Raw genomic sequence first — 13,444 nt, 5'->3', positions numbered from 1 at the left:
TTACATTGCCTATGAGTGTGGCAAGCTAGAATGTGCCACATTATCCCTTCCACTGACTGTGGGGTTTACCCCCCACCCCACACTTGAATAACCCTGAGTGATATCCTTGCTCTATATGAATACATGTAAAACCATTAATAGATTTGCTTGTGTCCTAGGCATGTCATTGTGCGTTCTGCCATCACTCATTCATTCATGCCCAACTTCCAACCACTACACTGCAAGTGCCTGGACCCACATGGGTTAATGTTTCAGAAAAAAACGCAAAAACCCTGAGCAGTCTGCCAGGTCTATTTTTAAAGGTCTACTGGCCGCACAGCGCCTATAAAACGCCGGTCATCTACCCTGTCCCTTGCTGGGCTGGCCTGCACAGATGCAACTCGCACTTCACCCGCCGTTACAGTAGTCAGTTTAATGCTTTATTCTTCAGAAATGTTTCGAAATATAACTTTGATAGCTTGTGTTGGAATAGAAATGTGTGCAGCTGCCTTTATTGCATGACTTTACTTTTCAAACGAAGGTTGTTAAACTGTCCTGTTTTACGGGAGCCTGTGCCGGAGGATGTACCAGTAGGAGTGATGACCCTTTTGAGTGGCAGTGACTTGTGTGCTGAAATGATTAAGGGCCTGATTCAGCTCGGATGGCGAGGCTGCGTTTGCGAACACCCGATCGCAGCGAAAATATGCTAATGAATGCAAACACGCCGCACCCGCATCACTATACCAAGGCGCCCATCACACTATAAAGCCACCCACTTCCCGTGACATGCATCCGCAAGTCAGCGAAAACATCGGTAGCTTCAGAATCAGTCGCACAGATGTGGTTGACCAGACCCTACCTCACAAACTGCTAAACTTCCTGTCGCCATCTAGACCTCTGCCAGCGTATACAATCGCAAGGGCTTAATTATGCACGCCCCTGTAACGGCGTTCAAACGCACAAGCACGCCTGTGTTCTGCTGACCATCCCCAAAAGGTCACTTCATGCAATCCCTGTACAATGGCACTGCGTGCTCACTGCGATCGCCTCCCGATCGCAGCGGCTGGTTTGTGTACGCGCACTGCTATGCAGAATGCATACATCGACCGAGTGTGTGGGAACGCAGCCTTGCGAACCGCTGAATCAGGCTTTAAGTGAGGCAGGAGCAGCAATTGACAGGGGCAGTGACAAGTCTTTTGGGTAGTATGGTGCAGAATGGGAAGACAGGCGCACGTAATGGCGATTCTGCACTCAAGTGGCCGATGTTTTCAGCCTGCGTACGCATACAAGTTGCAAACCGATATCGTTTCGGGCAGGCAGCGTTGATGGCTAGCAAGATGTAGCATGCTGTGGTCAGCGGCAGCCTACAGAGACACATTTGCGCTGCCCCCCCCCCCCCCCCCCCCGCGGCTTTGTTCAGATTGAGAAATTGCACCTGCCATAGGCTAGGGGCAATCGCCGATGTTGATTCTTAATATGCACGGCGGCGGATTAGCAATGCAGCCGGTGGGCGTCTCGGTAGGAAGACCATTGAGTGCCGGCATTGGCAAAAGAGTCAGTCGCGCTGCGGCGAAGGAAAAGGTCACAGCTGCAATAGTGTCCACATCTGAATCTGGCAATAAGCGCGATAGCGGAATGAGCAGGGTACCTGAACATACCATCCGTTCTCAATTATCCATGTGTTGGTGTTAGACGTGTCCTCCATCGTCGCTGCTGCAGTCGCGTTAAACAGCCCTTCTAGTCACGTCTAGTCGTGATTTTACTCGTGCCAAGAGTCTTTTTGTGCATCTTTTTTGCCGCAAATGCATCTTCACAACGCAATACGAATAAGACGCGCAAGCAGACTACGCTGATTAAAATGATCTGCAGCATGTGTATGTGTGTAGCCGTAACTGCATACTAAATGCTACGTTAGTGTCGGCGCCCAGTTTTCGCACCACGGTGCGTTGTGACGTTAGTCTCTGCCGCACATACACATGCTGCATATCATATGAACCGGCAAAGGCTGCTTGTGCGTTTGCAGCGGAATATACACCCGGTGCTGGTGGAGTCGCACGGGAGCCGGCGGCTCTCCTGCGCCCTGCGTAACGCGACTCATGACGCATGGAGGATACACAAGGAAGGACAGATCTGGTCCTTGGCACTTAGCATCTCTTGTAAAAATTACAATCCTAAGTTTTTTGCAAGACAAAAATCTGGAACTGCATTCTGTGAAACTGCTGATATCTCTGCCCACCAAACCATACATTGCATTAGTGCCCTGGCAAGTATGCCACCTTGTCTCTGCAAGATAAAGAAGCCTTTATCATCATCTTTGATAACTTTGGAAGCCTGCGTGAAGAGTTTGAAGGACAGCAATGCTGGTTGTGTATTACTGAAGTATGGCCCATTTAATATGTATCTGTAGTACTCAGCCGGTGCCTGTCTCCTGTTTGTTTTCCTGGATTATGATGTACAGAATTTTCTCTTGACTTCCCTTTTGTAATCTCCTCCTAAATCAATTCCTTATTTCTCATTTCTATTAGCTTCCGGTGCCGCCAAATGTACCACGCTCCCACAGACTGCGCCACCATCCGGAAGTGGCTGACAAAGTGCGCAGATGACTCGGAGACGGCAAACTACATTAGTGCTCACACTAAAGACGTAAGATGTGAAAAACATGATTTACCGATTCTCCAACCCACCAATACGCACCCATTCATTGCCGATAATTACCAGCTATTTGCAGATCATTTCAAGAGCGAATCTGACCATTGCAAAAGGCTCATCATTTTACTTGTAAATGTCTGCAAAACGGCTGAACGGTACCATGCGCTGGCAATCTCCAGCCGCGATTGGTGAGCGAAATCCAACGTGCTGGACAACCTGATCACCGATTCCAATCGCTTTTTTTGGTCTGAATTGGCAATCTGTGAACCCCATGCATTACCGTTTTTTCATTAGTTTGTTTTTTACACAATCATTTGCAAACATAGAATTGCCCCAATTGAATTTTGGGTTACTTAAATCTTACTGTAACAATTAAATTTGGCTTTAGATTGGACCGGAACACAAAAGTGTTACATTTCCTTCACCAATACTTAGGGATCTATTTACTAAGCAGCGCTAGGAGGCAGAGTGAAAAGTGATAAGGTGCCAGTCCGCTCCCAACTGTCATTTTTCAAACACAGCCTGTGAGATGACAGTTGGGAGCTGATTGGCTGGCACCTTATCACTTTTCACTCTGCCTCCTAGCGCTGCTTAGTAAATATACCCCTTAATGCCCAGAGCTCTACATCACACTGTATGTGAACATTACTCCTATTATATTCTACTTGAGGTCAATGGTAACTAAATGCTTGTGAGCACAAACTAAGCTCAAATAGTTTGTGGAAAATATTTGCCAAGTATTTGATGGAGGTAATCCTGACTACTTTATGTATTACGTTTCCGCATGAAACAGTCTCTCCTGCTTATCTCTTAAGCTGGCTACTTGCATGCAAAATTCTATTGCAAAAGTTGGGGAGTTTGCCGAGTACACCCCCCCCCCCCCCCCCCCCCAATAATTGTTCTGTACTAATAAAGTTTTTATTTCTTGTAGCAGAAAGTAGGTATGTGAGAGGCGATTAGTTTACTAGGAAGTGATGGCAAACTAAAATGATTTTACTGTCCGGTCCTTTACCCTGAACACTTTGACAGTGAGTTTTGTGAATTTTGTCCCAGCACCGGCTGTCCACAGATGAAGTTGTTTGGCAATTTGGTCCATACAATCTGATCTGCATGGTGCATATTCACCACTAGTAATAAGGATGTTCAGGATCATTTACAGGCTTGGGTTCTGTTGTAGGGTGAGATGCTGGAGAAAGCTTCAAGGCAGTTGCATAGCCAGAGAACAGATTGTCTACTATTGGTGAGTTTTTAGCCAATTACCTGGAAAGTCAAGGCTAGTGTCTCTCACAGGTGTTTGTAGGTGACCCCCGATGTACAGCCAGCAAGTCAGTGCAGCGCAGAACGCAAACATCGGCAGGGTGTGTGCGAATTCGGGCTGCGTTCCTCGCTGAATCAGACCCTGAGTCTGAGCTCTTGCTCAGTGATCCAGCTTCACGTCTGTATGGCAAGAGCACTGTAATCTCATTTTCAGGTCCTGGTCCAGGGAGTGATGGCACTCTTGCATCACACTTTCCACAAATCTTTTTCTCCTAAGAGACCACTTAGATACATTAGGGCAGCTCCATTAACGCACAATTGATAGGGTGATTCCGTTCACACCTTCATAGGCAGTAAGCAAAATTGACCTTGTGCAGTATAATGCTCGAAGCCGAGCTGGGGGCTAATTGAATCTTTCCCATTAGTTTTGGGTCCAGCCTCCCAGCTGTTAATATATTGGGGGTAAATGTAATAGCCTGCAACTTGGATTTATACAAAACAGACCTGGTTTAGCCTTTTAAATAATTGCCTATCTAAAACTTTGTACAGCCGGGCCGGGAACTCGCTGATGCCTGCAAGTCGCAGGCTCTTACATATACCCCATTATCTGAAACACCCAGTGCAGCTCATATTTTGATATAGAGCTTACAACCTTTGCCTATGTGTAGTGGAGGCTGCCATGTGGACAATGCTGTCAATTGACCAGGTTCAACATTGGTACACAAATTTACATTATAAAATAAAGGTATCAGGCCAGGCTGTTCTATCCTGTGCGAATGAGAGAGGGGATTTAACACACTGAAGCAGTTAAGAGCTGACCTCTGTGCCGGTAGATTTAGGGCCTGACTTTCCAAGCATCCGTTTTATAAAATCAGTCATTTTCCGGGCAGGTGTTAAAGCAGCAATTGTATTAAAAGCGAAACCCGGTGTGTTAAGTATACTGCTCAACCCAAGACGCAGAGTTTTGTCTTTATTAAAGTTGCAGTTTTTAAAGCCTGCCTGGAAAATCAACAAATTATAAAAAAAAAAAAAAAAAAAAACCTATTACGCCATCGGTCACATCCACTATGTAGTGCAACTTAGTTGCGTCAATAATAGCATAACTGTTCTTAATCTTCTAGCTTTCATGAGTGACTGGAACAATGGGGCTTTATTCATCATACATTTAAATGGTTTCCTTTCATTTGGTTAAATTGCGTCTTAGAGCGGTATACAATTAGCTCCAAAAATTGTTCGGGCGCTAATTGATCCCCACGATCGGCGATAAACTGGGATTTTTCGCTGATTCTCCCCAATTGTTTTTTTTTTGTTTGTTTGTTTTTACCCTATTCTATTCTATTTTGGTCCAAATAATAGGATAGTTCTCCCGAAAACACAAGTCCGCGAGCTTATCGCGACACCTATGTGTTTTCGCCTTTTTTCGGGACACATCGGGTCCCAAGAGAGAACCCCGGATAAGTGCCCGCATCAGGCCAACTTCGGGGCTAATTGGACAGCCCTGGGAGAGGTGATTAGCCACGTTAATTTACAGCTGCTAATTGGATACTCCCCTAAGAATGTCCCTCCTGTATAAAGTACACCAAGAATGTGTAATGAAAGTTTAGGCCAAAACCTGATCTCTTCTACAGACAAGGATCTATGAATACCAAGTTCTGAATGCGGCCGCTGTTTGCAGGCTGGTTATAGTTGCTACTCCTGCATGGATGTTACAGTATGTGTACTTCATGTTTTTTTTTTACTTACATTTTTTTTAATTTATTCTCCAGTGTCCCAAGTGCAATATTTGTATTGAAAAAAATGGAGGATGCAATCACATGGTAAGTCACATTGCCATTTATACATCAGAGTCACACATTTCACTCCAACAAAGCTGCTGCTTTAATTGGCTTTTAACCCCATGGTGTCGTCCAGTCGTGGTAGGCAGTGCCAGGCTCTGAGTAAGAAATGTCACCAAGTGAGACCTGCTTTATGTGGATCTGCACATGCGACTCCATATCCATAAAACAAGAAGTAAAAGCGTTAATGTGATATTTTTGTAACGCTTATTGCATATATTTTACTGTGCAGGCCAAAGTCCTGCAATTTCCAAAGTGTTAACAATTTCTTCACATTAATAGCAAACGTAGGCAATCGGCAAAGTTCTAGTAATGAGGGAGGGAGATTTAGGCACATTCTAGTAATGTAAAAAGACAGGTGACCCCGCCGCTGTTACTGGATTCAGGATTCTGTTCTGAACGTGCAGCCTCTGATTTAAAGAGCCCGTGTGGAGCAGTCTCACTGTATGCTGTACTTCTAATTTAGTGTGGAGTTACAGGGGCCGTGCACCTGTATTCTGTACATGTTTGTTTATACCCTATAGGAGGCACATGAGAGGTAAAAGACTTAAAATAGCAGGGGCTGCCAAATGTGGATCATTTCTTTTTAAATCTGTGTTTGAGGAAGATGTCAGTGGATACAGTACAGCTTTATATCTCTTCCTAACCGTAATCACCTTCCGTTTTAAAATTAGGCTACAATTAAGCACATGGTTACGTCAGAACCTTGCACAGTATCTGTATGTGTACATTGCGGGTAATTATGAATAGTAAACCTTGCTTGTAAAAACAAGCCATGTTTCCTTCCCAGATAGCAGCAAGGATCTGCCAGAACCCGCAAGTTAATTGTTTGTTTTGGGGTCTCCGTGCAGCTGTGCCCATTGCAGCTGTAATTCCCTGTTTCAGTGATGACATGACAGCTTTCACTACTAGATGCTGAGATCATAGGACTGGTGACATTCAGCACTTATTACCAATGTGACTCTCTGAAAGTAACATAACCACTTTCATTGCTCTTATAAATGTGTTTTGTTTTTTTTCGTATTGTGGGCTTGATTCACTACTTGATCACAGCTGCGATACACTAGCGATTACGCACGCAGTCTCACTGCGATAGTAGGCTAATCCACTGCGATCGCTATGCTATCGCTGCATAACATGAGGACACTCCCCTTGCCTTACACACATCCGTAATACTTGCCAAGACTGCAAAACCATCAGTAACATGGAGTACCATCGCAGCCTCACGCACACTTGCACAAGATCTGATCTTACTCAGAAATTGCTAATCTCAACACACGCAATGGGAGCTCAGGCTGCGTATGGCATCTCAGTGGATCATTTATGGACGTCCCTGCAACTGCGCTCGAACGCACTGGCATGTCTGCGTGTCTCCTCCCCACCCCCCCAAAAAAAAGTACTTCCTGTCAATCACTCTGCGATCGCAGTCCTGATCGCAGTGACTGGTTAGCGCACTGCAATGCATGCGCATTACGCAACAATCGGCAGATTGCGTGCGTATTAGCAGTTGCAACCCTTGCTGAATCAGGCCCTGTGTCTTTTGGTTGCAGTTCAGTTCCTGGTAAAACTGTAACACTGTCTTGTGTTTTGTTTTTTTTGTTTTTTTACAGCAATGTTCAAAATGCAAGCATGGTAAGTAAGTGTTCTGTATGTAGTGGGTTTAAAGTCCATAAAACCTAAAATGCAAGCTGATCAATAAAAATACTATGATTCACGTTCAGTTATGTGCATATAATGATTTTAAGAAAATAAACAATGATGGGTGGCAATGTAAAGTGTAGAACTCGTGAAAGTTAGTGCTTGGGGAGCTTTGTTCCTTGCAGTGAACCTATATTTTGGCAACTACATCTGGCTAGCTGCTCGAGTGCGTAGGTGGGTGGAGCCAGATTGCGGTGGAGAAGAATCTCGCACAGGCTAAAGAAGTTGGGCAACATGAAAGCACTAGTAGCAAACTACGACATATGTGCGTCGGCATGGCTACTTTTTGCATAACAATGATTAGTTTAATTTTGCAGAGTGAGATTAATAGAGAAGGACCGTTCCTTGTGCGGTGATGATCGCGTTTCCAGGAGATATCCCTGGAATTAAATAGTCATTTCCAGGGTTGTGGGAAGTTGGACTTTAATATGATTTCCAGTTTTGCTCAGAGCACCTATTGAGATTTTTCTGCATTTGCGCACATGTTGGTGGTTGGCAGGAGTGGTGTGCCACGTGATGTGCAATCCAGAGTGTTCTACGGCGTCCATTCGGTGCTATCTGTACATCTGGGCTCTATGTAGGCAGTAGGTGCAACTCTTCCTCGTTATGTCAAAAGCGCGAGCTCATGGCTTGCGGCCATGAGACCCTACCACAAGGGTCTTGTCGCAAGGCCGATGGTCGCGATGGTCTTGACCATCTCGACCATAATCATGGCCGCTCGCTATAGCTGTGGGTGGGCACCCACAGCTGTGCGAGCGGCCAGGAGGCTGTTCTAGAAGAAAAATAGACCAGCCCTGATTCAGAGCGTCCGGCTCTGAATCAGGGCCCCTGTGTGTTAACTCAGGATAACCAGTGTTGACACGTTAATTAAACGGGCGTTAACACAGCTATCTGGAAACTTCGGAAGGCAAATTGAATTGCCCCGGCCGTTAAAGCTTGAGGCTGCCCACAGTAAATTACCGTGGGTAAATTAATTGATAATAATGTATGTATTATTGAATAAGAAAAGGTAATTCTGGGGTCATATTCTGTATTTGTATATACCCCTGAGTAATACTGCGTCTGTTCTCAGACTTCTGCTGGATGTGCCTTGGAGACTGGAAGACGCACGGCAGCGAGTATTATGAATGCAGCCGCTACAAAGAGAACCCCGACATTGTCAACCAGAGTCAGCAGGCCCAGGCCAGGGAGGCGCTGAAGAAATACCTCTTCTACTTTGAGAGGGTAAGCTTAGCTGGAGAGAAACGCGTAGGGTTAGGGGGTGGGGCTCATCTGTCCAGCCACTGGAACAGCCAATCAGATTCTAATGGTTCTAGCACTGGTTAGTGCATGAGAGAGAATTTTATTATGACTTTCATTAGTGGCCCATTTTCTATATATTCGCTTATGTACTGCTCATAGATAAAGCTGGGTACGCACTAGACGATATCGTGAGCGATTTGGCTGATACCGATGCGCACTCCCGTCGCGTGGGGCTTATTTGTCCAACTGTAACAGCCAATTAAATTCTAATGGTTCTAGTACTGGTTAGTGCATGAGAGACCTACCATGAAAATGGGACAACTGGTGCGGCCACCTGAGCTCAGTGCAAATTCTACAGTCCTCTCTGGCAGTAACTGGTTATGGGGCCTCTTATCAGCTCTTATTATGTTACTTACTATTGCCCTATTCGTCTGCCTGTGTCACGATCCACATCAGCTGCATTTACACTGGTGTCTTCTCTCCGGCAGTGGGAAAATCACAATAAGAGCCTGCAGCTGGAAGCACAGACCTACCAGCAAATTCAGGAAAAGATTCAGGAGCGGGTCATGAACAACCTTGGCACCTGGATTGACTGGCAGTACCTACAAAATGCTGCAAAGCTACTGGCAAAGGTAATACACATAACATCATTTATTTATATAGAGCGGTTCTCTAATAGGACTCCAGTATGAACTTCATCCAGGTTTAGACAGTATGTAGCCATAAAGGACTAGTCTCTTGAAGATATGATTTTAATGTTTAAAATATGATAGTACTAGTATTTTGTACCCATCATGCTAGCTATTATTCCCAGCTTTACAGTGCCCCCCCTGTATGCATCACCTACCCATCTCTTCCCTCCCTCTTCCTTTACCTACCCCTCTCTTCCCTCACCTACTCATCTCTCCCCCTCTTCCCTCACCTACTCATCTCTGCCCCCCCTCTTCCCTCACCTACTCATCTCTGCCCCCCCCTCTTCCCTCACCTACCCATCTCTCCCCCTCTTCCCTCACCTACCCATCTCTCCCCTCACCTACCCCTCTCTCCCCCCTCTTCCCTCACCTACCCACCTCTCCCCCCTCTTCCCTCACCTACCCATCTCTCTAAACCCGCGACCCTTTCTGCCACCACGCTTTTCCCCCTCTTCCTGCCATCGCATCCCCCCCCCAAGCACATGTGCTGGTCAGGCACATAAGCCCATCCCACCCCCACCCCCTTCCCTCACCTACCCATCTCTCTTTCCCCCCCCCCCCCCTTTCTCCTCACCTACCCATCTCTCCCCCCACTCCTCTCACCTACCCCTCACCCTCCTCTTCTCTCACCTACCCATCACTCTTCCCTCACCTGCCCATCTTTCTCCAACATCCTTCTCTCCTCTCACCTACCCATCTCCTTCCCCCCCCACCCATTCCTGCCATCGAATCCCCCCCCCCCCAGCACATATGCTAGTCAGGCACATAAGCCCTTTATAACACATTTTACTGTTTAGACAAACACTGCATGGACCGTTGCAATTGCCGCTTAAGATTTTTCATACTCCCTCTCCCATGCTCACTCTATTATTACTCTAATTTTAATCTATTAAAATATTCGCACTGTTCCTCTTTCCTTTTTTCTACCACCAGTGCATTGCTTTTTTGAAGTTTAATTTTTTTAAGCACAATATAAACTCTAAACTTATTACGGTTAATTGTTTCTTTCTGAATTCCTCGCTCTCAGTGCCGATACACTCTGCAATACACATATCCCTACGCTTACTACATGGAGTCCGGTCCCCGAAAGAAGTTGGTAAGTGCTTGTATCTTATCTTGTATAGTGCATGCGTTTCATACACACAACGGGCTGGCCCAGTGTTCAGTCAGGGTATTTACTAGGAGTGGTTGGAAGCTCTTCAATGCAACTTGTGACAATTTTCTATGTCTGCATCTGCTGTAATGAGCCGTATCCTGTTACTGTTTCCTTGGTTCGGCACTTTTGGTGATTAAGTGGCAGTACTGTATAGCCGCTGCTTCAAACCCCCCTGTCATTATAGACTTACGCTGCACAGCTCCAGCAAAGCTCTCCGTTCTCTGTGATGTGTACTCTGCGGTCTGTGTGACATGTGCTGATCTTTCTTGTAGTTTGAGTACCAGCAGGCCCAGCTGGAAGCCGAGATCGAGAACCTTTCTTGGAAGGTGGAGCGGGCAGACAGCTACGACAGAGGGGTAAGTAACTAGTTCCTATTTAAACCTTAATAGAAATGTGTACTGTGTCCCCTCTGGAAGCATGTTTACTGTAGCGTCGGTCTCCAGTTCTTACATTAAAGGACAAATCTCTTCTTTTTTTTTTTAAATATCTGTAATAAAGTTGAATTTAATAACGTAGTGGGAGATGGAAACAGCTGTTATTTAAAATGTTAAATATCCGTTTGATAGTCACTTTCAGATCTTTAAAATTAGTTATCCAGGGCTTGGCACCTAGAGGATTTAAGACGATTAACCGGAAAAAAATCACAAATCACAAATTGGAGTGCAACAACACATGTCCTTTGGATCTGCTGCACATTTGACTGTTGTACGTCGGCCGCCCTATAAAAGGATAGCAATAGGCAGAAGTAATCCTGGGCTCCAGTCGAAAACAATACTGGGATTCAGAATTCAAAGTCCACGCTATGGCTGATGCATTTCTGGATATGATATTTCTTTGCTGAAACTGGTTTCATATCGGAGAAATACGTAGGTAGAATACAACAGCATGGAATTCTGAATTCCGGGATCATTGTCCTCTGCTTTTTGCAACCAGCGTGCTCAGACACAACGCTTATGCGGCGAGATGAACTGTCCACATAGAAACTCGCTGTTATAGTTCGATACCTTAGCCGGATAAAATAATACTTTGTATTAAGACCCTGTATTGTTATTCCGTATATGGGAGCAGTGTGATATGGACATAATCAAAGGCTTAGGCGTATATTTGCTAAAGTGAGAATTTTTAGAAGTGGAGATGTTGCCCATAGCAACCAATCATATTCTAGCTATTATCGTCTAGAAGGTGCTATTGAAATGTTAAGTAGAATCTGGTTGCTATGGGCAACATATGTACTTCTAAAAACTCACTTTAGTAAATATACCCCTTTGAGTCTAAAGGGGCCTATGTATCAATCTGTTTTGTACATAAAATTATGCAAAACCGCCGTCTCTGCAGAATCTAATGTATTGTCGATATGTACTAAAAGCACAGTACAGAAATCTCCGGCAAAGTGCTAATTAGCACTTCAGCTCACAGTCCCCATTATTATCAGTGGGCACTACGATCTGACCCCTATGTACTAAATTCCAAAAAGTTACGTTTTTGGGATTTTAGATTGGTAGTTTACACCATCCTTTACATGTGCCCGCTCCTTTTTATGTTTTGGTGTACGTGGTACTTTAAACCTGAAACTGGATGACCTACAACCATTATCTGATTCCTTTCATCCACAGGACCTGGAGAACCAGATGCATATAGCGGAGCAGCGCAGGAGAACATTGCTAAAGGACTTTCACGACACATAAGAGGCAGGAGAATTTTTCCCTAGGAGAAGTGTGAGCATGTTGTGGTGTGACGGAGAGTTGGTGCTGCAAAACGGGAAAAAAAAAATATATAAAATCAAAACACAGTAGCTCTGAGGAATGTGAAGAAAATCCACCTTTCTTACCCTGCTCGCTCGTACGAAACGTGGTCCGTTTTAGTTTTTATAATTATTATTCTCTTTTCTTATCCCAGCCTCCCACCTTTGCCAGGTTTGCTGCCGTGAATGGCGTACAATTTCAGACGTTATTCTTTCTTTTTTTTTTTTTTTATTAACTCCCCTCTACCCTTTTCCTGTTTTATACCTGTACCGTAACCCTTCCTGTGCTCTGCCTGCCTGCTATCAACTGCAGAAAGCAACTCTGGCAGTGGAAGTGTTGATTGATTCATCCTTCTTTTTTTTTTTTTTTTTCTTTTAATTTTTCTTTTGTTTTTGATTGTTCCGGATGGCAAGTGTTGGAAAAGTAGTTCAATTTTTTGAATGGCTGTGAATAGAATTAGATTATTATGCAAAATGTCCTTTTGAACTGTTGTACAATTATACAGAAAAAAAAAACTAGAATTACAAAAACACTTTTTAAAAACAATAATATTCTGGAGAGTATTTGTTTGTTTTTATTGCTGTTATTTCTAGCTTTTTTTTTTTTTTTTTTTTGACACTCAAGTCCAGTTTCTTTCTGATTCCATAGCTTATTTGTTTTAAACATTGCTTTGATTAATGGGGAAACAGGTAGTTACCACTGAAATATGTGCGTTGTACTTTTAAATAGAAATTGCAGTTTTGTTTCCCATGTTACACATCTTTGAAGTGGGTGAGAATAACAGTTGACATTACCGGACATTTACCAAGCTAAACTAACCTTGAGAAGAGGCTGCATAAGAACATTTACACGGCCAGATCAACTTTTAGCCAATTGGTGTATTGAAATGTCACCACCTTAGACTGTTCACTCCCAAAGCCAACATGTTGGCAATTGGAGCATTGCGGTGTTCACAAGGCTAAGCCAACTTAGTCTTTCATAACATTACAACATTACATAAATGCCAACAGAATTGGTGATCCAATTTTATTAACTTCATTTTGCATGGTAGGAAGTAGTCTGGTTTATGGTGCATGGGATTAAAAGGAAATGTGTTTGACTTAGTCATTGGCCATAACAAACTAGGACCCCCATTTACCAACTAAGCATAACCCCTTTAGCGTAGGACCTTGCCGAGGACTTCGCGGGACCTCG

General features: G+C 44.4%; 1 protein-coding gene across 4 annotated transcripts in view; it reads left to right on the top strand.

Moving 5' to 3' along the window:
* The window catches only part of ARIH2 (ariadne RBR E3 ubiquitin protein ligase 2), a 39,606-nt gene extending 26,807 nt beyond the window's left edge, over positions 1 to 12,799 (top strand). For all 4 annotated transcript variants that reach the window (XM_088454009.1, XM_088454008.1, XM_088454010.1 and 1 more), the window contains exons 8-15: positions 2,505 to 2,622; positions 5,652 to 5,702; positions 7,331 to 7,352; positions 8,491 to 8,642; positions 9,149 to 9,292; positions 10,380 to 10,448; positions 10,781 to 10,864; positions 12,122 to 12,799. In XM_088454009.1, coding sequence (XP_088310135.1) covers positions 2,505 to 2,622; positions 5,652 to 5,702; positions 7,331 to 7,352; positions 8,491 to 8,642; positions 9,149 to 9,292; positions 10,380 to 10,448; positions 10,781 to 10,864; positions 12,122 to 12,193 — 712 coding nt within the window. In that variant the 3' untranslated portion in view covers positions 12,194 to 12,799. The remainder of the gene's footprint in view (positions 1 to 2,504; positions 2,623 to 5,651; positions 5,703 to 7,330; positions 7,353 to 8,490; positions 8,643 to 9,148; positions 9,293 to 10,379; positions 10,449 to 10,780; positions 10,865 to 12,121) is intronic.
* Positions 12,800 to 13,444: the final 645 nt, after the last annotated feature.

The sequence above is a fragment of the Taudactylus pleione genome, unplaced genomic scaffold, assembly GCF_031769625.1.
Source record: "Taudactylus pleione unplaced genomic scaffold, aTauple2 ptg000607l, whole genome shotgun sequence".
NCBI lineage: Eukaryota > Metazoa > Chordata > Amphibia > Anura > Myobatrachidae > Taudactylus > Taudactylus pleione.
The sequence above is the reverse complement of the archived record's forward strand: the minus strand, read 5'-3'. Positions and strand labels throughout refer to the sequence as shown.